This window comes from Elgaria multicarinata, chromosome 19, assembly GCF_023053635.1.
Source record: "Elgaria multicarinata webbii isolate HBS135686 ecotype San Diego chromosome 19, rElgMul1.1.pri, whole genome shotgun sequence".
NCBI lineage: Eukaryota > Metazoa > Chordata > Lepidosauria > Squamata > Anguidae > Elgaria > Elgaria multicarinata.
Window position 1 is genome coordinate 20,588,257 of NC_086189.1, and position 26,134 is coordinate 20,614,390.

The 26,134-nt window shown below is 52.4% G+C and overlaps 1 protein-coding gene across 1 annotated transcript; it reads left to right on the plus strand.

The window, feature by feature from the left end:
• The first annotated feature begins 1,893 nt into the window (after positions 1-1,893).
• Positions 1,894-21,529, plus strand: FAM163B (family with sequence similarity 163 member B). Its single transcript, XM_063144737.1, has 3 exons — positions 1,894-1,968; positions 20,497-20,612; positions 21,105-21,529. The coding sequence occupies exons 2-3, from the start codon at positions 20,520-20,522 to the stop codon at positions 21,504-21,506; spliced, it is 495 nt and encodes a 164-aa protein (XP_063000807.1). The 5' UTR covers positions 1,894-1,968; positions 20,497-20,519; the 3' UTR covers positions 21,507-21,529.
• Positions 21,530-26,134: the final 4,605 nt, after the last annotated feature.

Here is a 26,134-nt window from a genome sequence, read left to right on the forward strand (position 1 = left end):
TGCTTATTTATTCATTGGCAGCCTTGTCGGTATTCAATCCAGCATTGAAAATCACTGTGAGGGAACTTTGACAGATGCTCCCTGATGAGGCAGTCAGAACAGACAAGGCAAGCGGGAGGCTTCCTGTTGGAAATGCGCCCCCCCTCCTTGCCAAGAGCTGAACCAGGCGTGTGTGTGTGTGTGTGTGTGTGTGTGCGCGTGTGTGTGTGCGCGTGTGTGCGTGCATGTGCGTGTCTCTCTCCCCCCTCCCTCCGCATCTCTTCCAAAATGTGTGGAAATGTTTGATGGAGGTGGTAATTGGTTTACATAGGGATTAATTAATTAAAGGCAACTGCTCCCATCTTTGGAGATTAAGTCAGTAAGTGTTGCAGTAATAAGTCCCACAATTTTAAATATTCTTTAGCAAATTTGCTGTAAAGGAGGGGGAGGAATTATTCTCATTGATGTCAAGTCATAAAGTGTCAGACTGCAGCCAGGCGGAGTGTGGATATGAGGAATAATTATGTAGCATTCCTGGTCGGGGGATGATGGGTGGAAGGCAGTGCAGGTTCGGCTGCTGGAGTTCAACCAGGGGCCCAGAACCAGGGGCAAATTCCACTTCGGAGAAGCCCGATGCAAAAGGGGCCCGGGCCGGAATACTCCAAATACCAGCCTAGTTTTGCTTAAAGTTCTTTCTGCCAGAAACAAAGTCCCACAGAGATCCATCTCAACCTTTTGGACTGGGGTGGGGGGGGTGGGAGGGGATGCACAGAAGCTGGGGACCCCCAAAAGGTTGGTGGCTGCTGGGAAAGGAGCGTGGCCTTCTAGGGGTCCTTGATTTAGTTCACCTGTTTCATTATTGCATTTATATGCCCCCTTTTTCCTCCAAGGAACCCGAGGCAGCATACATAACCCTCCTCTTCTCCATTTTGTCCTCACAACAACCACCCTGTGAGGTGGGATGGGCTGAGAGTCTGTGACTGTCCCAAAGTCACCCAGTGGGTTTCCATGGCCGAGTGGGGACTCGAACCTGGATCTCCCGACTCCCGGTCCTACACTTTGGCCACTGCACCACATTGATTTGAGCCCCTCGGCATGGACCAGCCTCCTCTCACCCCCTCCCACCCCGCTTGGACCACCATTCCCAGCATGCCCGGCCATTGGCTGTACTGGCTGGGGCTGATGGGAATTGTAGTGCAAAACATCTGGAGCCCCAACACATATGTTCTGCTGACCCAGCTGTGTGCGTGGGGTCGAGAGGGCAACACACTCCGCGGAGCGATGCATCCTGCTGACTTCTGGGGTTTCGTCTAGCGCGCTCCCAGCCTCACAGGCAGAAGGGCCTGCGAAGGGAGAGGCGCCCTCCCAGGCCTGGAGGACGGGGGGGGGGGCGTTGCTGCTGCTCCTCCCCCCTCCCCGCACAGAAGGAGGCGCGGCATTTGCGGCGGCACCTTCTGAGCAGAGCGCTGCTGGCTTCCATCTCGCTGCGCGCAGCCCAGGAGGCGCGCGGAGCTCGTGCCGCTGCTAGCAATCCGCGCCGCCGAGCTGAAGGTTGGGCGCGCTGTGCCCGACCAGGCGCGCGCCTGCCTGCCTGCCTGCCTGCCTTCTCGCGCCCCGCCTGGCAGCCAGAGCCGCAGCCGTCGCCCAGCCCTGCGCGGGGCTCGCGCTTCTCTCTCTGGCTGGCTCGCGCGCTCACTGGCTGTGCCTCGCGGGGGCGGGGGGGGGAAGCGGGAGGGAGCGGGGGGCGCACGCCTCCGTCCTCCACAGCCGCGGCAGCACTGGGCGGGAGAGCGCCGGAGGCCGCCACGGCTCAGGTGTGACGAGCAGCGGCATTCGGTGGCAGCCACGCACCGCACCGGGCTGGCCGAGGGGGCGCGCCGCGGCCAGCAGCCCCCGTCCCCCGGCCTGGCAAGGCGAGCGCCTCACCTGAAGGCGGCCGGCGGAGGGAGGGAACCCAGTGGCCCCCGGACACCATTCCAGTCTTTGAAGGTAAGCCGGGGAGGGGGAGGCGGGAGGATGCTGTCTGGTCCACCGCTGCCTCCGCCTTCCTCTTGCGTGGGGAGACGGGGACGCGCTGCAGCGGCTGGCCAAGGTCCCCAGACTCCCTATATCTCTCGGGTTCCCTCGAACTCCGGCGCCACCAGGTCCCCCCCCCCCCCAAGAAGGTCCCCGGAAGCTTGCAAGCCCAGCTCTGCTGCTTTCTAGGACTTCTTCAAAACGCTTTTTCTCTGTGCCTGGGAATGTAACCTCCCAGGCCCATATTTATTTATTAGGGCATTTCTTTCCTGCCGTCTTTCCTCCAAGGAACGTAAGGCCACTCTCTCCCCCTCCCCCTCCTAGATCTAGGACTAGAACCCAGATCTCCCAAGTCCCAGTCCAGCGCTCGGACTGCTGCACCACACATTGGCTCTTGTGGTGACCCTCATGAGCCTCAGCATCATTGCGTGCTTCAAAAAGCCGGGAGGGGGTTTCTGGAAAGGAGACTAGAAACGCTTGCATTGAGAGGCTTATAACGTGCAAAAGACGTAGCAGCCAAATGTAGGGAATAGCTTCTCTCTCTCTCCCATAATACTAGAACTTGGGGTCATCCACAGAAGTTGATTGGCAGCAGGTTTTTCATGCCCATTTATTGATGGACTTCTCTGCCACAGGATGTGGTGATGGGGACCAAGAACTTGCATGCCTTTAAAGTTGTGGGTGTAGACAAAAAGACTGGAGAATAAGGCTCTATTCTAGAACAATTGGCCAGGATAAGTAAATGGAACCTCTCTGTATCAAAGCTGTATATCTTTGAGGACCAGTTGCTGCCTGGGGTGTTGTTGTTGTGGCAATGAGCTATGAGGCCCATTACTTCCATCCTCATACTTGTGGGCTTCCCTGAGGCATTAGGCTGTCCCCTCTTGGAAACAGAACTCTGGGCTAAATGGCCAAGCAAGGCAGCTCTTTAGAAAAATGTGGGTAATTTCCTCAAAGGCAAGCAGCAATGAGGGACGCTTGCAGCGAATACCTCTAATTGAGATTGCAGGCTATATGTTCCGCTTGTGGAACAGTAACATGCAGTCATTCCGACCCTTGTGGAGGGACTCCTTGTTAAGTCAGGCCAATTAGTGAGCAAGTGTTGACCTGGAAGCTTTGGCAGGGGCTGCTTGCTCTGGAGAGGCTTCCTTGCCGGCCTGGCTCTCTGGACGGCCTCCTGCGAGGTCTTTCCTTAGTCCAGAATTGGCTGGGGAGACCTCCTGAAGGCCTCAGTCTACGGCAGGCTGGAGTCCAACTCTGACCTCAAAAGTGCAGAGACGGCGCAGAACCTTGGGGGTACCGGAACTAAGATGGAACCGTGTCACAGTGCCAGGCGGGGCCTGCAGGGATTTGGACGCTGCCGGTTTGTCCACCTTCCTCCCTGATTGCCTGGCCGAAAGCAGTTTTGCCAGTGAAGCCCCTGACCCCTGACCTTGTAGGAGGGGAGCAGGGAGAACGGCTGCCCTAAGGGAGAGAGAGAGGGGCCCGGCTGTTCTCCTACTCAGGAGCCAACTCCCTATTGAGAGTTTTATCGCAAATACACAGGTGGTTATGGCTGCCACTTTGTAAAGCGAAACAGCGATTCCTGATGCAGGATACATCAGGCTAAACGTTGCAGCGTCTCAGGCGCCACAAGCCCCTCCGTGGCGTGCGCTGCAGAAAGCAAAGAGGGGCACTGCCCTGCTGGACTTTGGGGAGAGGGCAGCAGGGAGGGCGCCTCCGGGTGGGCTGGAGGTGGGACAACAACGCCGCTGGGAGGGGGAAAGGCGCTGAGAGCACGTCATGGGTGCTTTCGGAAGGGGGGGCTCTCTCGAGGGAATGACTCCTGCGAGGTCCAGGGCTCTGGCATCGGAGGCCCCGGGCAGCTGCCATTGCAGCTTTCCCTGGTGTGCCGGGGCTCGGGGAGATGGGCAGCGGGCGCAAGGGGTTGGAAGCCGGCTGCTCTCGGGCTTGAACAGACCCGCCGTTCTGAAGACCCAGGGATGGAGGGCGGCTTCCGACCTCACAACAATAATTGACCAGTGGAAGGAAGTGAAAGGTCGGAGGCGGTGTTCATCCATCTGGGTTTTATCGCAGGGGAGGATGGGATTCAGAAAGAGGGGCGTTCTGTGGGTCTGAAAGAGCGTCAGCCAGGCAAGGATGGAACGGGGCTTTCAGGTTTTAGCTGCTGCACTCGCTGCCTTGGCTGGAAGTGAAGCTTGTGAATGGGTTAACCCAGGTGACTTGGACCCGCGGCGCTCTTTCGGAACACCATTTGCTCGCATTCCTGAAAAGGCTTTCTCTTCTAGCTGGGTTGGCGAGCCTCAGGCCCGTGGGGCAAGTCCAGCTCTCTGGAAGTCCCCAGGTGCCCCCCACCCCCACCCGCTTCCTGCTGGCCCCTTCCTGCCTTCTGTGCCCATTTAATCTCTGTTCTACCGAAGAGCGCGAAGCGGCAACACCCACCCCAACCCTAACCCCGCCCCCTTTGCCTTCAGCCCCGCCCACCACTGGACCGTGGCCCCTCAAGAGCTCCTCTGGCGTGACCTTCGGCTCTCGGGCTGAAAGGGGCTCAACACACCCGTCTTGTCCCGCACAAGCGTTGGCTGCCTTCAGAGCACCCTGTCATCGTCATCATCCTCATCATCATCATCATGGTCACCTTTTGTGTTTCTGCATGGAGGAGGAGTGTTTGCTCTGGGTCCCTGGAGGCAAGCAGGTGGGCAGGCCTGCCTGGCAGCATCCCCTTCGTTGTGGAACGCCCAAGAAGGCCCCTTCAGAAGAGCAGCTCCGGGGCTGGTGGTCCGCTGGGTGGCCTGGTCCTGATTTATTCAGGGCATTGCACGCCAAACGCAGTAGCCCACAGGCAGCCGGGCCGGGCCCTTTAGCACAGGGTTCGTGTGCTTCTTGCAGCCCTTCCCTGGTCACCTGCCCTTGTCCTCTGGAAGAGGGGGGTCGCCTGCTTCTCCCCATGGGGTCTCCAGTCCACCATCCTGGCTCATGGCCATTGCCGAAGGGGCTACTCTGCCAAGGACTCCAGGCCCTTGGGAAAGTGGTGCCAGCAAGGAGCTGTCTCCCCCCTCTCGCCAGGCCAATTCCCTCATGCTGGGCAGAAGCACCCTTGTGTCCTGCTCTCAGGTTTAGCAAGCAAGTATGTTTCCTTTCATCCTGGCGGGTTGAATTGCCGCCCCAATGACAGGAGCAAGAGGCAGCGTGGTGCAGTGGCTAGAGTGTCGGACTGGGAGTCGGGAGATCTGGGTTCGAGTCCCTACTCGGCCACGGAAGCCCACTGGGTGACTTGGGGCCAGTCACAGACTCTCAGCCCAGCCGACCTCACAGGGTTGTTGTGGAGGGGATAATATGGAGAGGAGGAGGAGGAGGAGGATTATGTACACCGCCTTGAGTTCCTTGGAGGGAAAAAAGGTGGGACATTAATGCAATAGCAACAACAACAACAGCTCAGCAGGGGAATAATTGGGCTGTCAAATATTCTTTTAATTAAACCAGCTTTAACTGCTGCCCCCAAAGTGTAAAATGACAACAAAGAAATCTGCAGACCTGACCATGGGTTGGGCTGTGTGTGGGGAGAGAGAGAAATATGGGCACTTGTGAAAGCCGCTCTTATGTGTCTTCATTTCATTCAGATGAAGACAAAAGATCCAGTGAAGGGCAATAATGACTACTTTCCCAGGGCTTTTCATCTCAACAAAAGAGTGTGTGATTATTGCTTTAATTTTATCTGTTTCGGGGGTGGGGGGGCTTCATTGCCAGGTAGAGATCTGTTCTCTAGCATGGGGGGAGGTAATGCTCTGGAAGGGTTCAGATATTATATAACTGACAGCTGGGGGTGGTGGGAGCTGCTTCTGCTTCTTCTTCTTCTTCTTCTTCTTCTTCTTCTTCTTCTTCTTCTTCTTCTTCTTCTTCTTCTTCTTCTTCTTCTTCTTCTTCGCTGTGGGAAGAATAGAGGGTATGATATGGGGACCAGGCCTTTGCAGAGTTGGGGAAGGAGAGGAGACCCGTTTCCCCACCGCTCAGCTGCCCCATCCCTAGATGGCTTGTTTTTCTCATCACGGCCAGCGTAAGACAACAAACCTTGTCGACACTCTTCTATGACATTCCCATTTCCGTCTGAAGAGCTGGAACTCTTTGCGCCTTATTTATTGGAATTACTTCTGTTAAAGGACAGAAAGGTACATTTCAGCTAAACACTTGGGGGAAAGATCCATAAAATAAGAATTGCAAAATCCTCATTATGGAATTGAACATTATTACTGTGATAAGTAAAAATAGCTTGGAAGGCGATTAAACTGTTTAGGGAGCTTGTGGATGATTTCAGGCGGGGTGGTCAGGCGGTCACCCTGCCGGAAGAGGGAAATAACCTCTGACTCCGTAGCCCATATTGTGAATGAGACCTGTGATGCCAAAGGGAGGCAGCTGAGGTCAAAATGAGGCTAATAGTGTTCTGTCAACCCACATTTTTACATATTATTATTTATTACATTTATATACTGCCCCATAGCCAAAGCTCTCTGGGCGGTTTACAAAGATTAAAAACCGTGAACATTAAAAACGAATATACAAAATTTAAAACCATAAAAAGCATTAAAAAAGTTGTTATCCATTGGAAAACAACTGTTCTGGGGTCAGTTAAGAACAAAGAAAAGGAAAAACGCTTAGCATATGTTGTTAAACGCCTGGGAGAAGAGAAAAGTCTTGACCTGGCGCTGAAAAGAACAACGTTGGCGCCAGGTGAGCCTTGCTGGGGAGATGGTTCCATTGTTGGGGGGGGGGCACCACTGAGAAGACCTTCTCCCTTGTTGCCATCCTCCGAGCTTCCCTTGGAGGGGGCACCCGGAGGAGGGCCTTCGATGTTGAGCGTAGTGTACAGGTAGAGTACGCAGGCATTTCTTTATTGTTGAGAGTTGTTAGTTTTCCCATAACGTAGTTCTTCAGACCATGTTCCTGTAGGAATCCACCTTAGATGAAGCCAGACCCTTGCAGTGTTCCGTTGCTCCATCTTCTGGATATAAGGTTGCAGCCTAAAGCGATTGCACCCTCCCCTAGAGAATGGCCCTTTTTCTTTCTTAAAATATGAATTCTCCCATACTTGCCGCAACGCTTTTGGTGCTGGTTGGGTATTTTCTCTTTCAGGCTTGCAGGGTTTTAGGTCTATTAAAAATGACTTCCATCAGGCAGGGCTCTGTTCTCATGCTTATCCCCATAGCAGCACCCTGGCAGGCTGTGTGCAGGGAGATGAGAGGGCAAATCCGGGCTTCATTGCAGTGGCCCTGCCGGAAGGCAGCTTAAGTTATTCCTCCTCCCTGCCCACCCTGTTTTCCTTGTGTGTTGTGTGTTTTTAGATGGTCTTGTTTACTGATTGTACTTTAGCTGCTCTGGGAGCCTTTTTGGCTGGGGAGAGGGATACAAATATTTTAAATACATAAAAAATAAATACAAGCTGGACATGAAGGCTGAAGCCCTCCAGCCTCTGACGCTCTATACAGGGCAGCTCTACCGTGGCTGGTAGCCATCGATTCCTGCCCAGGAATTGGGCTGATCCCCTGAAAACCATCTCCACCTCTTGCAGCAGTGAGTTCTGGGAGCTACAACATACTCCAAATTTCCTTTTCCTTAACCGGCTGGTAAGGAAACTGGTGATTCTTAGGGTTACTTCTCAGGGCATTTTGCTCCGGCCAGAATGTCTGTTCTGTCAATGTTCCTCAAAATCCTGAAATGTCTCCTCCTGCATTATCAGCAGGGTCTGAGATACTTATTTATTTTTAAGATTTTAAACCCACCTTTCAGGCTGTGCTGCCTTTATAACTGGCTCACAATATTACAAAGACATGAACACAATCTATCACACACAGGACCGCAGCTGCTAAGGAATTTTAAGCGCCAAACGCAGATTGGAATAAATGTGTCTGCAGGATTTCTTTCTTTCTTTCTTTAAGCCAGCAGACGAGGCCCTTGGTGTATCCTTGTGCAGGGAGTTCCAGAGGCATGGGGCCAACACTGGGAAAGCCCTGCCTCTAGGTCCCGCCAGCCTAGTGGCTGCTCTCGAGAGTAGGGACTCCAGTGCTGAACTTGTTGTCTGGGCAGGCTCAAGACCAAAACAGCGCCTGGAATTGGGCCTGGAAGCTAACAGGCAGCCCGTGCTAACGGTTCAGGGTCGGAGTAACGCAATCCAAGCCCCCGGCTCCCCCAGGCGTTTTAGCAGGTTGTGTCCGCTTCTGTTTCCGAATCGAGAGTGGAGACGTTTGCCCTTTTTAGGGTGTGCTCCTAGAGGTTTTCGGCTCTGCAGGAGAACTCCAGCCCTGGCCGCATCCTGGGAATGTGCTCCACACGGGCGGCTTTCACCATGACCACCGTGAGAAGCTTCCTGGTTTGTCATGCACTCTGGATGAACGGGGAAGGAGGCACTCAGTGCCACAGTGGTAGGACCAGCACGGTGTTAGGACCAAAAGCGGCGGGATTCCCTGGTAGGGTTGCCGGTCCCAGCTCTGCAGAGGAAGGCGAAGGAGCATGTGCAGGGTTTGAGCCTTCAGAGCCCTTCATGGAGACCACCTTGTGCCCGGCGAAAGATGCACGCTGTGGTAGGCGGGGGTCTGCTGTGGAGCAGTGCCTCGAGTTCAAAAACAGAAGGAAAACCAGCCTCCTGCAAGAAGAAAAGTAGTGTGTCAGGGACGTGGAGGCCAGCCCTCGTTACTTCTGGCTGTGTTTGCTTTTCTACTTCCCAGGAGAGTTTTTCTCTGTTTCGTCTGTCTTAACCAGGTCAGGATTTGACCAGCTCACTCTCGCCTCATTCTGCCGCATCTGTAGGCCTCAGCAGTCCTTACAACCACCCTGTAAGGCAGGCCAAGGCAGTTTGGTGAGTTTGGGCAAGTTTTGAAGCAGGAATTTTGCTCCTTGGTTTAAGCCAGAAGACAAGAACATCAAAGCTCTTGAAAATCTTCCATCCAAATCTCTCACTGGATTTTGCGTCTCTGAAATTGGTTTTCAAAGTGGAACAAGAATATTAGGAATCCCCCATTGTTATTTTTGTTTGTTTTATTTTCAATGTTTTTATTTCAGGTTTTTATAGAATGCCGCAGTGTGCTGTAGCTTTTATTTCCTTTCATTCGTTCACATTTCCCACCTCTATGAAGGTACATGTGAGCACATTGCCTTTTTTGTGGCATTTTATGTGGTCTTTCAATATGATTACATCAAAATTCGTTTTGTACAAAGTGGGAGAGTGCGTGTGCATATCTGTGAAAACCCGCACCTCAAGCATCCTGCTGCAATCACGTCCAGACTCTGGATCACTCTGGAAAACTCCCAACTCTGGACCACAGAATCGGACCATTCCAGCCATCCCGGGTCCCAAACTGACGTCATCCTATTTTTGTGACTCTGTTGAAAATATATTCACTGAATTTTTAGCACATTAAACTCTGTCCAAAGAATGTAATTCCTTTCCTTTCTCTCCCCGCTCCCCCCCGGCAATCCACACAGTCATCTATTGCATAAGTATCAGGGAATTATTTCCATATATCAGGCATTAATCCACAACACGCATAAGCTGCCTACACTCTTTAAAATAAAGATAGGCCTGCTTGTATTTTAGGGACTATATTTTCCCTCTAACAGGGAGAGAGCGAGAGAGAGAGAGAGATGTTTAATTACGTCTAGAAATAATATTAAAATCAGCTGCAGACATTAGCATCCAAAAGAGCCAGAGAAAAACTGGAGATGGATGTGGGCTGGCATTACCAGCTACAGATAAGCTACAGTAATTGCTGCTAAAATAGGGGGGGAAATCTAGAGGTGAGAAATGTTTCTTGGCTTGTTCCTTGCATTCATCTCATTTCGTCAGCCTAAGAGCTGCCGTTGCCCCACAGAAGGCAAAGTGCGAAGTGGCCGGGGTGGGGGTAGGGAGACCCAGAAAATGAGCATCCAAAACACTGCCAGAAGAAGGCAGAAAATGCAGATTTAATGAGATTTAATGGCAACATGGAAATGTTTTCCCTGCTGGTTGCTTTTCTTTTCTTTCTTTCTTTTTTAACTAAGCAGCGCACATCCAGGCAACGCGGTAAGCGAGCGTTCAGCTGTCGGCTGGGACTCCTGCGCAATGTCACCTGCAGGAGAACAGGCTGTGAGCGCACATAAAACCTCAATTATTCAAACCATCTATGCCAGGAGAGACTCACAAAGGGAGCCGGGAGCCTTCTCCTGCAAAACAATGAAACTCCTGGGGCGCAGGGGGACAGGCGCGTTTCAGTCGGGAAAAGAAAACCCATGTGGGCACAGCCTTCCTCTTCTCTGTGGGATCGTCCCACTCTGGAAGGGTTTGGGTTCGGGTCCGTCTAACTGTGGGCCCTCGGGGCAGGAAGTTGAGGCCTTCCCCACCGCCGTTATTGAGAGGCACAAAACCCCCTGGCATTGACTTGTTGTTGTAGCTCACACCTCGTCCCGACCTCTGCCTGGGACTTAGATCCTTGGGCACGGGATGTTGCTTTCTGTCTCACCACATTGCCTCCTGGGAAATGTGTGCTTCGTGACTGGCCATGCCCAACGTGGCAGCCATTTTATGAATGGGCAAGCCCCGCCCCACGGCAGTCATTTTGTGAGAGCACCCACAACTCACTCTCTATATTCCAAAGGTGCCCGCCGGGCCAGACCGGCTGGGGGCTGTTTTATTGTACTTGGCCGTCTGGCCGCGCCGTCGGTGGACATAGGATCGCCCCCTGAGGCCCTCGTCCTTGCACAGAAAGCTGCATTCCTTCTCTGCCTCCGTCTCTGGCAGCCGCCCCGTCTGTTCACAGGCACCGCCACTGGAAGCTCGCCCCGTGGATCTCAGGCGGCCTCGCTTCCCTCCATTGACTGGGTAAGATTACAAGAAGTGGGGGTAGCGGCAGGCCCGTTTGGCGCCAAACCACTTCCCTGGGTTTTGGCTGATCCGCTGCTTTCTGAGGATCTGGCAAAGAACCTTCCGCCTCGGTCGCCTTGACTGCTAGGGCAGCCCCTCAAACCTTGCGCGGAGGCCGGGGAAAGTGCGGCTTCATTTCCTTTGGTTTGCTTTTTCCTGGAGGAGGAATATGTAGGACTTAGGAACGCAGCTGTTCATCCGGCTTTTGCTGGCTCTACCTCTGGATACGCGGAACGTGATCGGAGGCTCTGGACGTTACGTTTCCAGTCCTGGAAACAGGGCCTGGGTTCAAATCAAGCCCAGTTTCCTTGAGTCCGCGCACCCCTGAATGTGATCCTCTAAAAAGGCAGAAGGTCCCAGGTTTGACCCCTGGAAGCATCTCCAGGTAGGGCTGGGAAAAGCACCTGCCTGAAATCCTGGAGAGCCGCTGCTGCCAGCCAATGCCAACAATACTGGCCTAGACGGACCATGGGTCTGACTCGGCAGAAGGTGGCGTCCTGTGTTCCTATTTAAAGTCAGCTCTTGATTCAGAGCCACGAGGACGGGAACTTCCTGACTTCGTACTGAGTGGAACGGCTCCGCAGCAGAAATGCTCTTGCTTTGCCTACGGAAGGCCCCCGGTTCGATCCCAGGGAGCATCTTCAGGTAAGGCTGGAGAAAAGCCTGCTTGAAACCCTGGGCGGCCCTTGCTGGCAGTCCGTACCGACGCCACCGGGCTAGGTGGACCCGGGCTACGAGTCCCTCCTGTTGCCGTCCCCGTGGGAGAAGTCTCCCAGCAAAGGCTGTGGGGGCTGGCTGTGCCCTTGCTGGCTCCAGGGGGCGGCTGCTCCTCTAGCATCACAGGCTGGACGCCTCCATCCCGGGCCGCTCTCTCAGGTGTACGCTGCTCTCGAACGCACCGTTCGGCTCCCACGGTGCACGGACGCAGCTGCATGTCCCACGGTGCTTTGGATCGGAGCCCCCACAGTCACGCGCACTGCCTGAGCACAGTGGCTCCTCCAGCTGCATTTGAGTAAAAGAGAATAATTGTGTGCCCGTGTGCGTGTGTGTGTGCGTGTGCGGGTCGGGGGTCTTGGTCTTTCCATTCGTTCTCTCGAGTGAATTCTGGGCATGGCAGCCCCCTCGCCGAACTACGTTCCCCAGGAACCTTTGGGAGAAGCTTTGGCAGGCAGGCAGCTGTAGCACGGAAAGGGGTGTGCTGTGTCAGTTGTCCTCTGCGGTCCTTTGCCGAGCCCAACACATTTGGACCACGTTTTACCACCGGGGCCTAGGGGCACAGCACAAGTCTATGCAAGTCTACTCAGAAGGAAGTCTCATTGAGTTCAATGGGATTTACTTCCATTTCAGCCTAAGAGAGGTAGTGTGGCACAGGGCGTAGTGGGGCCTTCGTGCACCCGCATTCCGGAGCTCCTGATCACGACAGATCAGGCAGACGGCGGCCCTTTGGGGGCCTTGCTGGAAAGGCACCTTTTCCAACAGCACCCCCTCCCTCTCCTCCCCCCCCCCCCCGGGAGGTCCTCTTGCCCTCTGTGCATCACTTAGAAATTCCTTTAATAGAAGTGTCTGATAAATATCAGTTAATAAATAAGTGAAATGATAAATGAATTTTGAGTTTTAGGAGGATACGTGGCTTCCCAGTATATTGCAGTAGCAACTTGCTTGGATTTGATCAACAAACTCTGCATAAACCTGCTAATAGGCAAAGCTGTGAGTGAAAAGGATAACCCTTAAAAAAAACAAAAAAACCCACCACGAATAAGACACGTTGGGTTCAACTGCATCTTTAGCGCAGTGCAGGTGCAGGGTCTTTGGTGCCCTTAAGATATTGGTGGACTGCAAAACCCATCAGCCCCCGCCAGTATACCCAATGGTGAGGAGTGACAAGGGTTGCAGACCTGCCATGTCTGGGAGGGGGCCACGTTCCCCCGCTGCCTCCGCCATAGAGAATATACCATTTGTTTATGGATGTTTCTTCATTCAAGAACCCCCCGGTTCCCTTCCACCCATTTTATCATCACAACAACCCTGTAAAGTAGTTCAGGCTGACTGATGGTGACTTCATTTCTGACTGACGATTTGCACCTGGGTCCAACAGTGTCACCATCACAGAGGTGGTAAAAGCACTACTTTAGAGCAAGTCCCACTGAGTTGAGTGGGACTGCATTCCAGGGGGTTGGACTCGATGGCCTTGTAGGCCCCTTCCAACTCTACTATTCTATGATTCTAAGTGTGGTGCAGTGGTTAGAGTATTAGAGTATCTGGGTTCAGGCCTCCACTTGGCCATGGAAGCTCAATGACTCTCAGCCTCACCTACCTCACAGGGTTGTTGTGAGGATAAAATGGAGAGGAGGAAGAGGTTCTCATGTTGGACTCCTTGGAGGGAAAAAAATCAGGATATAATTCTAACAAAATAATTCTAACAATATAGGATTGCAGCCTAAAGAGATTGTACCCTTCCAGAGAGAACGGCCACTTTTCTTCCTTAAAATATGAATTCTCCCATACTTTGCCCAATGTTTTTGGTGCTGGTGTTCTTTGGGTATTTTCTCTCTCAGGCTTGCAGGAGTTTAATGCAGATATTTTGTCTGTACGCCGCCCTGAGATCTTAATGATATAGGGCGGGATATGAATGTTTTAAATAAATAAGATGGGTCTTGACTGTCAAGGTCTATTTAAAATGTTTCACTTGTTGGGAGGAAAACCAGTGCGGAGGGTGCGCTCCCTCCCCCTCCCTGCACGTGCAGGCATGCGTGTGCATGCGCATGCACACACACACACACACGCCCCACCCTGAAAGGAAGGGAAAGGGCCCCGGACAGGCGGTGTGACAGCGCAGCAGAGGAAGGGCGGCCCTCCCTTTTTAGTACCGGGCGGCTTTTTCTGCTGCACCACATACAAAATGGAATCATTCAGGATCTCACACAAATGGCATTTAGATTTAACGGATTGATCCATTGAGCAGAAGGTGCTTGATCAGTTAACGAATCCTCTAATTGCCTGGCAGCCGCTATTTATCGCTGCATCTGGCTAATATAGATACTGACCTTCAGCCATATCCAAAGGGGGGAAAGAAGAGAATTGGCTGAGAGGCAAAGGTAAAAGGCATTAATAAAACATCCGCCCGTGGCTTCGCTCGACAGCCCAGCCGCTGCTGCAAGGCAGCCTGCCATTTGGCAGCTGTGCCGGTGGCAGCGGCACGGAGCTGCGTCTGGTTTATCTCCCAGTGCAGACGGAGGCTGTTGAAGGGATCTTACGAGGGTGGCAAATGCAGGCAAATGAGGCACTCTCTTTGCCGATCACACTGCCCTCCGCACACGCACACGCCCACGCCAGAGTTCCCTGAGCTTCCTTCAGCTTGACCCCTAAATCCCTGCACACAAATATAATCCAGGGCATATGTGTGCACCCCAGTGTTTAGAAGAAGAGTCTGCAACAAGAAAAGCTGGATTCCCCCATTTGCATACTTTATTCTGCAGTGTTCTTCGGCTTTGCCTTCTCCATAAAATAAAGAAATCAAGTTTCTAGTCCTTAAGGTTTCAGAAGTATTGTAAAGGCATGGATAATTGCCAGATAAACAGCCAGAAGCCAGAGAGGGAGGGAGGGTTGCTGAGCGAGAGTTCCACTAGTCCCGGGTGCTATTTTGTAAAAAAATATATATCTTCAGAGGAGGGATGTTTTGGATGAGCAGAGACTGCGAATGATCCCTCTGAAAGACTGGGTTGACTTTTAGGTTCTCCATTGAATCCCTAATTTCCCAGGAGGCTTTCCCAGGAGCCAGCTCATGCCAGAAAGTGTTTACATTTCTTGATGTTCCTAGTGGATTGCTGTGGATTTAAATCCGCCTTCCTTCCAAACTTTGCAATTGTGAAAGCAGGGGAAAGCCAAGATCTGTTTTCTGTTACTTCATGGAAATCTGACCGCTTTGCCCTGAAACAGAGTTGCCTTAGGCAGGATCTACACTACTGCTTTGAAAGGGTTTATGACAGTATTGACAACTGTTGGGGCCCAGGACACGCGCCCCAGGCAGTTTTCAAAGCATTGCCCAAGTGTGACATTCTGCTTGGTGCAGATCTGGCCTTGGACGGGAGCTCCTGTTCTCCTCTCCCAGGACGGACTTTGAGGCTGGCAGAGGGGCTCCTAGGCCCATGTACTCCCTCCCAACTTCAGCAGTGACAGTGAGGACGAGAACTCCCACGGAAATGTCCTCTCCTGCCCGTAGGCTCCCTCTGCCTGAGGGGTCTCCGGCCCACGCCAGCATTGTGGGGGTTGGACCAGAGCCGGAAGGCCGACCAGCGGGTCGAAGGACTCGCTGTGCACAGGCGCGCCTGGAGGGCCTGCCTCAGGCGGTGGCGCTCCTCGGTGTACAAGGCCAGGGCGCACGCGTTTCAGCGCCTTGTTGTGCTGTAAACCCCGAGGGTCGTTTTCCAGGCAGGCGGGCAGCTGGAATCCATCAGCTGTGAGTCGCTACATCAGGCAGCCCACAGCTCTGGCGAGCTTCCAGCGGCCCGATGCGCATCGTCTTCGCCTTTCGGGTGTGCTCCCCCCTTCCCTCTCCCCCCCCCTCCAGGCCCTCCGCCTTCTCTGAATAAGCTCTTGCCTGCCTCTCCACTAAAAGGGAGATCTTGAAGCAATTTGCGGCCGAGGCAAATGGCCCCTTCCCGGCTTCCAGCTGCGCGCCCAGGGACTCCGTCTAATGGATGGTTCCCGCCTCTGTCTTTAGAGATCCAGATATTGGGGTATTTTGAAAAAAGATGAGCAATGTGACGCATAGGAGTCGACCCAAGTGCCCTGCCCAGCCGCCTAGAAAGGCTCCACACACAGGCATGGGGGGCTCCGCCTGAATGGGGCAAGCTGTGTTCTTCTTCTTATTAATATTATTATTAATAATATTTATTTATATAGTACCAACAATGTACTTTGTGCTGTACAGTATGTACAAATAAAACAGCAACAATATCCTGCCCCCAGAGACTTACAATCTCAAATCACATTAAAACATATGAGCGGGAGGAGTTGCAGAAAGACCGAACGAGGGACTAATCAAAGCATTGTGAACGTCCGCTCATCTGCTGTGGTGTAGATCATTTCATGTTTCTGAGCTGTTTTCAGGGCCAGCCAGACCCCCACCACACAGTGCAGAAGCCACGGTGTGAGATTGCCAAAGCATGGCAGGTACTGGCCAAGTCCTTTGATTCCAGGAAGGAGCATTGCTGAGGTATTAGCTGAAGCCAGAAGAGGGTACTCTGGGCTGGGGCCAACATCCCTGTGAAAAGAAGCAAGGGCTGCTCCTGGAATATTCCTTTTCAAAACTGACGTATCCTCCGGAGTTAAGATTGCAAAATTCACCTACCACCAGTACTGCAGTTGTCTGGGTTCTCTGGGGGAAACCCCCGCCCCGAAAAAAGGAAGGCATTGGGCAGGGCCTGGCATGTAGAGAATCCTCCATTTTCGTACGGGGATGATCACTAACAAGAGCTCCTGAGGGAGGGAGGCCAGATTTCGGGGGTGGGCAGGGGAGCTGCAGTTGTGAGGGAGGAGGCCAGTGAGCCAGGCCCAGGCTTTGAACCCGGGGCTTTACCAGTTTGCAGCTGCTACGCAGCAGTAGCTCTTACCCATTATTTATTTACAATATTCATATACCGCTCCCCGCTCAGAATTTCAGAGCAGTGGACTACTAAAATAAGAATCAAAACACAATAAAAGGACATTTTTAAAAGACACAGAGTGCAAAATAAAACGTGGCTGGTCGTAAAGGGAAGGCTTCCTGGAACAACAGCGTTTTCAGGAGGCACCAGAAGGAATGCGAAGTTGGTGCCTGCCTGACCTCCAGAGGCAGGGAATTCCGTAGGAGGGGGGCCACCACGCTGAAGGCTCTTCCCCTGGTGGACTCCAGTTGGACGCTAGGGCTATGTGGAACCACCAGGAGCAGACCTTTGGATGATCTCAGTGACCGGGCAGGTTGGTAGGGGAGAAAGCGCTCTCTCAGGTCTCCTGGTCCCAAGTTGCTTAGGGCTTCATGCACTAGAGTACAAGAACCTTCATCCTGGCCCGGTAGCGAATAGGCAGCCTGTGCAGTTCCCTCAGCAGAGGAGTTACATGCTGGAAAGGGGCAGCTCCGGACCACAGCCGAGCTGCAGCGTTCTGCACCGGCTCCGGCTTCTGGAGCAGCTTTAAGGGCAGCCCCACATAGAGCACGTTGCAGTAATCCAACGTTGAGGTTACTAATTGCATCATCTATACACAACTGGCATATAAAAATAGTTGTATGTACGTAGTTGTAGCTATATTCCAGAAAAAGAGGCACAAAAGACGGACTTAAGAAAATGAGCAAAAGTGAAAGACCACGAGAAGTGGGGGGGGGGGGAATGGAGATTGCCAATGCAGTCCTTGAAAAGTTGGCTTCTGAGGCAAATTTGGAGGCATCCTTTGGTGAATTTGTGCAAAAAAATCAAAAGGGAGGGAAATGAATTTATTCGTAGATTAGAATTCCTTCTCCAAGAAGCCATAGGAAGGGTTGCTAGTTCTCATGAGGACCAGAGACTGGGAGCTAAAAGGCGGAGCCTAGAAGGTCATGGGCGGAGCCTAGCAGTGCCTGGGTTGGGGAAGGGGAAGAGAGGAGGACACTAGGACCCACCTTCCCCAACTTGTTGCCTTCCCAGATGAGTTGGACTGGGAGGGTGCCGGAGTTGTAGTATTCCTAAGGGATTAGCAAGCCCAGCAGAAAACCCTGGTTCTAACCCTCAAGACCCTGAGAAGGAGGCTGAAATGTTGGCACTGCAGGTCAAGCCCAGGGGGCGGCGCAGCCCCACCAGTCCGTGGAGTATGAAATAGACGGGCAGTTCTGTGATCCTGCACAGCATGAAATTGGGAGCAAACGGGGAAAGGAAAGGAAGGAAAGGTCTAGACAGGAACTGTTCTGCTTTGGGGCCTCCGTACGTTGAACATTGTGTGTTCTTAAGCTCTCCCCCCTCCCCTTCCTGCACCGCTGCCTTTGGGCTCTGGAGAGTTTCAGGCTCCTAGGTATGTGTGCGTCTCTGTGTGTGTGTGTGTGTGTGTGTGTGTGTGTGTGTGTGTGTGTAATGCAATAAATGTGTTACAAAAATCCTTGCACCTCTCTCCCTCTCACACACACATTCCGTACTCCTTAAAATCCTTGGGAGTCTGGAAAAAGCTGGCAGGGTCCTTCCTTTGCCCGAACCAGGCAGAGTGTTTCCCATGGAAGGGAGGCAGGATGGTTTGGGGGTTGTTGTTTTTTTAAAAAATTGTCTGAGGGTCAATCAGAAGAAGGGTTAAAGCAGGGGTGATGTTCATGCAAGTCATTCAGGCTGCAGAAACCCTTGGCCTGCCTCAGTGTTCTGCCTGGCAGCGTGCTCGGTGTCACTCAGAACCTTGCTAATATTAGGGGGTAGAAGAGGCAACAGTGTCTCCTTAAGAACCCAGAAGCCAAAAACAGGTGCGGCCTTTGGAATGAGGCTTGCAAGATTTGTGGTCCAAGTATTTTTTTCTAATTATTATTATTATTATTATTATTATTATTATTATTATTAGTAGTAGTAGTAGTAGTAGTAGTAGTAGTAGTAGTAGTTAATAACCCTCCGCCATTTCCCCTCTTTCACAGAGCCCAGGGTAGCTTATATGGCCCTCCTTTATCCTCACAACAACCCTGTGAAGTGGGTATGGCTGAGAGTCTGCCAGCAGCCCAGTGTCACCAGTGAGCTTCATGGCCAAGTGGGGACTCGAACCGGGTCTCCGCAGTCCAGCACTCTAACCGCTATGCCACATGGCTCTCCTACGTTTGTTGCCTACTAGAGTTGTGTTTGAGATCGTGGGACACAGGGAGTTTGGCCTGCCGGATGCCACATTACGTGGCCTACTCAAGTGGTTAGAGGATTTGGCAGCGGCTGATATTCAGAGACAAGCCCAGGTGAACGTGGCAGACGGCATTAGCACCCCTGTGAATAAAAAAAATGTCGGCGCTTTGACCTACACGGCTGGGAGGGAGTTAGTGGGTGGGTGGGGGGCTTGTGGGTGTTTAGGGACACAGCCAGGAGGAGGCCTGATTGGTCCTGGCTGCAGGCTGTTGGGAATCCTGGTGCGTTATCGATGGAGCCGGGAGAGGTCCAGTTCTGGTCTCCTGTTGCAACGGGGTCTCACTGGTTGACGCAGCAAAACCTGCAGGCTGCAGCTGCTGGTGCACAGTCCCAGATGCTGGTATGCAAGAAGAGGCACTTCTCAGCTTTGCACCAAGTTCCGTCACGGAAGCATCATTTGGATTTTACATGTTTGTTGCATTTCTGGATTGTCGTCTTTATTGGCCGCCTTTGGAGCAGATGAAAATAATTCAAAGAAAAGAAAGAAACTAGGTAACCTCTTACCTGAAGAGGAGATCTGGAGATCTTGAAAGCTTGCACGTAATAAAGGTAGTAATGCTGTATGGATTTTAGGGAAGGTTCATTTTGGTGAGGCTTGGAAATATTCAAGTGCGGCTCAGTGGGAACACCCAGCGAGGAGTTTCGAGGATGCTCTGATCCTTCCTGAGGAGGTGCACGTACAATGTGGAGTCATTTTCTTGGGAAGCCGTTTGAAGCACTTCACGCATAGTAGCCACCTCACTCCGCCCAGGGCTCTATTTTTATTTATTTATTTATTACATTTTTATACCGCCCAATAGCCGAAACTCTCTGGGTGGTTCACAAAAATTAAAACCATGAAAAGCATGAAAACAACCAACAATTTAAAAACATGACTACAAAATACAATATAAAAAGCACAACCAGGATTAAAACCACACAGCAAAAATTGATATAGGTTAAAAGATAGAATTAAAACAGCAAAGTTTAAATTTAAGTTAAATTAAGTGTTAAAATGCGTAGAAAATAAAAAGGTCTTCAGCTGGCGACGAAAGGAGTACAGTGTAGGCGCCAGGCGGACCTCTCTGGGGAGCTCGTTCCACAGCCGGGGTGCCACAGTGAAGAAAGCCCTCCTCCTAGTAGCCACGTGCCTCACTTCCTTCGGCAGGGGCTCGCAGAGAAGGACCCCTGTGGATGATCTTAAGGTCCAGGCAGGCACATATGGGAGGAGGCGTTCCTTCAAATAACCTGGCCCCAAGCCGTGTAGGGCTTTGAATGTTAGTACCAGCACTTTTAATCGAGCCCAGACCTGGACTGGCAGCCAATGAAGTTGTAGAAGGACTGGCGTGAGATGGTCTCACCGGCCTGGTTAGGGCAGGCTCAGTGTTGTGCTCTACATTTTTATTGTCATTCCTTTGGGTCCAAGAGGCACGGCAAAGTCTTTGTAAAAAATGAACCCTTTAGAAAGACCATTGCCTTTCTCTCTGGCTCCTCCTCCTCCTCCCACCCATCGGCACTTTCTGCGCCAGGAAGGGAAAGCCCACCTGCAAGCCAGGTGCATGGAGGGGAACCTGGGCTGGCAGCCATGCCTCACAGCCCCCACCCCCCAGGGTTCTCCAGTTCTCTGCAACCTCACTGCCCAAGCAGGCTGCTCCTTGGATGGCCCACGCAGCTTCGCTCGGCTCCATCCCGGCCAGCGGGAAGAGTGAGCCGCTCACCAGCAAGGCTGGCTCTTCACGTTTTCCCGTCTGTTGTGTCTTCCAGGGTGTTAATGGAGAAGAGGTCGGATGACAGCCGGAACTGTGGTCATCACAGGCGGAATATTAGCGACGGTCATTTTGTTGTGCATTATAGCCGTCCTCTGCTACTGCCGGCTCCAGGTAGGGACGTCGGAGAAATCCACGGCGGGTTCAGACAAGTTTGGGTGCCGATGAATCTGACCTGAGGATTCCAGGATGGACCGGATTCCTCCGAACCACCTGGATCCTGCAGGCGTGCAGATTGCCTCCTGCTCTTAGGGGAGATTGGTACTAAGGCCCACTTGCACTGGCACAAGTGTGCATTGGCACAAATGCCCACTTGCAAACAAAGGGAATTCTCACGCCGAAACTCTCATTCCGTCCAACGGCAGGCGACGGATGGAAAGACGCCTGACAATTCGCTGAATTGTCAGGCGTCTTTCAAGGGCGAGGAGGGCAGTGTTGTGGCTGCTGTGAATGGGACAGTTTGTGCATGCATTGGGGACCCTCCTGTCATTGGCAGCTGCTGTGTGGGTTCTGTGGGAAGGCGCCCCCTCAGCTCAGCCTAGCAGCGGAGGGCGCGGGGGAGGCCGGCCCTCAACGCCTGCCCAGCTAATTGTTTGTCTCACCCAGTATTATTGCTGCAAGAAGGATGAGTCGGAAGAGGACGGGGACGAGCCGGACTTCGGCCTGGACTCGCACATCCCTCCGCTGCACTGCAACCGCAACGTGGCTCTGACCAACGGCCCCTCGCTCTACCACGCCTCGTCCTCCGCCGCCTCCCCCTACAAGAAGCCCTCGCAGTGCCGGACGCTCTGTGCCAACTGCTCCCACTATGAGCCGCCCACCTTCTTCCTGCAAGAGCCGGAAGAGGACGTCCGGAACGGAGGGGAGCTGGTCAACTACAAGGCCCTCAGCCAAGAAGACCTGGAGCTGCCCGTCGGCCTGAGCGGCCTGCAGGCCCTCAACCCCAACCGCCTCTCCGCCATGCGCGAAGCCTTCTCCCGCAGCCGCAGCATCAGCACCGATGTCTGAGCGGCCCTCGTTGCGGCCGCATGGAGGGGGGGTCTGGGTGGCGGTGGGAGGCTCCAGTGGGGCGGGGTGGGGGTGGGGGGCGCGACCCAGGCAGTGCTGTCTCCCCCACTCGCCGTAGACCCTCGTGGCTTTTCCTGAGGCCGCTGCTCTTTTAAACCGAGAACGTCCCGGGGAGTCTTTTGAAACGATGAATGTATTTATATGTTACTACGTTTATCTCTCTCTATACCTATTAACAGAGTGTTGCAGGGGGGTGGGGGAAGGAGGGCAGGTGGACTGACGGGGGCCTAGGTTTTCTAAAGTGAGGTGTTCACAACGATTTCTTTTTATATGTATCTACAGAAGAGGTTTTCATACAAGGGATCCTTTTATACGCATTAAAGATCGTGTCCCTTTACTTGCTGGCATTAAGCCCACAGGCGCGTCCGACACACAGCTGTTTTCCCGCTCCCTTGGCCCCTGATTGGCTGAGGCTGGGCATGTGATCGTTTCCCGCCCTCCAATGGCCATTTTGGGGCTTGCTCTGAGGTCGTGGGCTGGAGCCAATGGCTGGAGCCTGCCTGCCTGGCAGCTTCGAATGCTCCCCATCTTCCATGACCCTCACAGTCCCAGGAGCCACCACCAAGGTGACCTCCTGGGGACAGACGGGCTTTGGGCACAGCTGCTGGTCACGGTACGGCTCTCGCAGGCCACCCAGGTGCAGCTCTCGCAGGCCCCACTTTCACCGCCCCCATTTCACCCGATCTGCTCACACCCTTGGCACTTTCCCATCTGAAAGAAATGGGCCGCTTATTATTTCGTTTTTGTAGAGCACCGTTCCTCCACGTGGTGCTTCATGGGAAGCTAAAAATGAAAAAGGAAGGCGCATAAATACAAATGCCTTCTAATGCTACTCCGGTATAATTGATTACAACAATGAGCACTCTTGTAACTCTGAGCCAGAGAGAAAATGATGCCGTACTTCGCACAAACCATAGAGAAAAAGGCCGGCAACACTCCAGTCGTGCCACGGCTGCCCCGTTTGCTCATTGGACTCTCTGCCACGTTCCACATGCTCACTTTTACCTCCAGGAGGAGCCCACCTGCTTTCTGTCAGCTGCCATCATGCTGGTTTCAGTAGAAACCAACTGGAAAGGTGTGCAGATCCCCAATAACACTCACGGTCAGGTGCCAGTGCTGCCCCCCCCCCCCCCCCCAGCACAGCATAGATCCAGCCATTCCGGTCTCACCATGTTTGGGACTGAAACTTTTCTGTGGAGCTGAGTTCATGTTTCTAGAAACAATAGAGGGGAAAATCCATCGTTACGTGAAAGTATTCCTACTCTGCAGTAGACCAGCCCCCGTGCCGGGCTGAGCTGCTCCAGGCCAGTTCCCTGGCATCGAAGTCGCCTTGGCTTGTTCACTAACAGCTGATCCGAGATCGTTGGTAGCTAACGGCAAGAGGAGAACCAGCCTGTATTGACCAGCCTGCTCGTATTTGAGTTCCGCAGATGCTCTTTTCTCTTGGCCACCCCCCACCCCCATATTTTGGACTCAACAGGATGAGGGAGGAACGACACACCATGACTGCCGGAATAAAAATGCCATTCCAACAACTGGAACGGCGTTACAGCTGTCCATAGCATGCCGTACAATGTGGTGCTCGTGACCCACCAGAAATGTTTCTGTCAGACGCTGCCCGTGATTTATTAACCATTCAGAATAGAACAAGGAGATTGTAGAAATGTCTGATTGGTGAGCAGACCCCTCCGGGTTGCTTGGATGGAAAGTTGTGCGCCCTCCCGCCCACTGGCAGCATTGTGTGCCGTGAGCCCCAGGGCCACCAGCCCCTGCCCCCCTCCGTTGCTGTTCTCATTGAACGGCCCTCCGCCGTGACACAGGGAAGAAGTAGTGGCAGACACGCCCTGTCGGCAAAGGATGTGGAGCAGGGGCGCTTTGAGGGGCTTCGAGCTGTTCTACATGAGGCTGCTAATCGCTGAATCGACGTTGGGTTTTGTTGCAGAATTGAGATCCGAGGTCTACACAAAGAGTGTTTCTTCTCCTGCTTTCTGGCTACATAGCCTCTAGGTGGCGCTGTGATGTAGCGGAACAGCAGAAATACACCCATAGGAAAGTAGCGTTTCTTTTGCCATCAGAAATACCTCGTTATCCCTACTCTAAAAAAACCTGGGAAGTGTTCTTAAAAAACGAAGCAGAACCGGAGGATCGCAACGTCATCTAAGGAACGTCCATGAATAAGTAACCACACCAGTGCACAGTAAATGCCTCGTGTAGAAAAGCTCTTGCTTTTTTGAGAGCTCAAAGAAAGAGAAATTCTTTCTCTTTTGTTAGCAACATTTTACATTCTCTGCTTTTAAAGCTCTACATACAATTCGCCAAACCGTTTGCACGCCTAGAAAGAACAACATTCAAATTAGCACGTTGCGTTGAAAGACTCCAGTGTGTGGCTCTTTCAGAAGGATGGCCACAGTGTGAGGGGAGGGGGAGGGGGAGGGGAGGGAGGGAGGGAGTCACCCGAGATGCAAGACTCTTTCCGCAGCTTCACTAGGAAGTTGATCTTTTCAACCAGTGAGCATCGTCCTCACAGACAAGTTGATTCATTTACAGCTGGAAAGCTTCACCTGTACTGGGGGCGGGGTGTGTGTGTGTGTGTGTGTGTGTGTGTGTGTGTGTGTGTGTGTGTGTGATCAGGGGATTTGGCCTTTCTCCATCCGGCTCGTAACCTTCTCCCTTCCCTGCGTGGGCCTGCCTCCTATGGAAAGTGTTCATGTTGCTGTGTTCTGTCTTCAGTGATCTGACGTAATAGCAGCTGCTTCCACGGAACTCTGGGTAAATTTTGTATAACTCTTCCTAAAACTTGCATTTGTTTCAGTGGCACTTTTAAAAACGCTGGGATTTGTTGCAGTTAAATTGTGGCTATGTTTATCTTCCTATTTTTCTTCTGTGCTCATCTATTTTTCCCCTTGTGTATCTTTGAAATTAATTGAACCATTTTCAATCACCTTCACAGGTGGTAAACTTGTACAGGACTCCTGGACTCTCTGAGAACATAAATTTTAAAAATAATAATCTTATCTTGGTTTTGTTATGAAGGGAGAAGTGTTCTCTTTCACGATTCTCAGCGAACCCGCAAAGGGTGGTATAGGGAGCAGAAAGTGGCAGCCAGGAGTTTTCCATTTCGCCCCCCACCCTTTTTTCTTTTCTTTTTTTTAAAAAATCCCACAATGTTTCCACACCAGCTGGGCTAAGCTGCGGCACAATTTCATACTACATTAAAATCGCTGCAGCTCTACATTAGAAGTGACTGAATGGCTCAGGTTGAGCCACTGTTTTCCACGCAGACAGTCCTGAGTTTTATCTGGCCGTCTCCAGTTAAAAGGATAAAGTAATAGGTAACGGGAAAAAAATTTCTCAGCTAGAGACTCTGGAAAGACACTGCCAATCTGAGGAGAGACAGTCCTGGGTCCGTTGAATCCTGTTTCAGCGTGAAGCCAGCTGAGCCCAACGTGGCCACCACCACCACCTCCACCTCCTCCTCCTCCTTGGGCAGGGAGTTCCGCCAGGCATCGCGTGAAGCGCTTCCTCTTGGTTCAGAGCCCACTTCCAAATCAGCCACACCAGGACCAAACTGGATGTGTGTTTGGTCCTGGCAGGTAACCTTTCCTGAACAAATAGGTGGTGCAGCGTGAACCAGACTGGGACACGGGGGAAGAGGGCTTTTGCCCTTTGTCCCCATGGTCCTGATTGGAATCCCCTCATAACAGCTAAGAGGTGATTCAGATTGGGACCGTGGCAAGTTTAAAGCCCCCCTCCCTTCAGGCCGTGGCCCATTTATGACCCGAACTCTTGGGGCTGGCTGGTTGCTTAAGAAAGAATGTGCATGTTGGGAGAAAGCATTGACCCCCAAGGGGGTGGGGGGGGGAGAAAAGAACTCCCCCTCCTTATGCCCACAACCTCTCTCTTAATCACACTGTCCAAAACAAATGGAAGAACCTTAAGAGAACAGCCATCTGGCACCATAAATATGACAAATTTTATTTAAAATATATATATATATATATACGAGTACAGTTCTATGGTTACAGGGATAAAGTTTACTGTTTGTAAACAAATATATTAAAAAAAAAGAGCACACGACTCTTTTTGTGATATAAAGTGCAGTTATGTTTTCATTATTCTATACAATATGTTGGCATTATGTCTTTTTAATTAAGGACTACAGGCCTGGGGCTGGGTTACAAGATAAACTCCTCTGACGAAGGAGTCCCTATGCATTACTTAGGGCTTAGTCACCTGGGCAGCATTTATGTCCACTCATTGTTGCTGAGCTGGGGGTGGGGGTGGGATAAAGGGGTGATGAAGGTCCTTCCTCCTGATGTTGTGGGATCCCCTCTCCCCTGACCCGCCACAGCTCACCCCATAGACTCTTTATGGAGTATTTTCAGGGGGATGGAGGGGCTGCTGTGGGAAGGAGGGGGCTGGAAGCCCTCTTCCATCAGTGCACCCCATCCAGCATCAGTCTGGATCCAACCCAGACAAGCTACTCAAGGAGGGGGGAGTCGAATGGCTGATGTGAATGGCCACCGATAACAGATCCACTGTAACATTTCTGTGCTGCAGTATTCAAA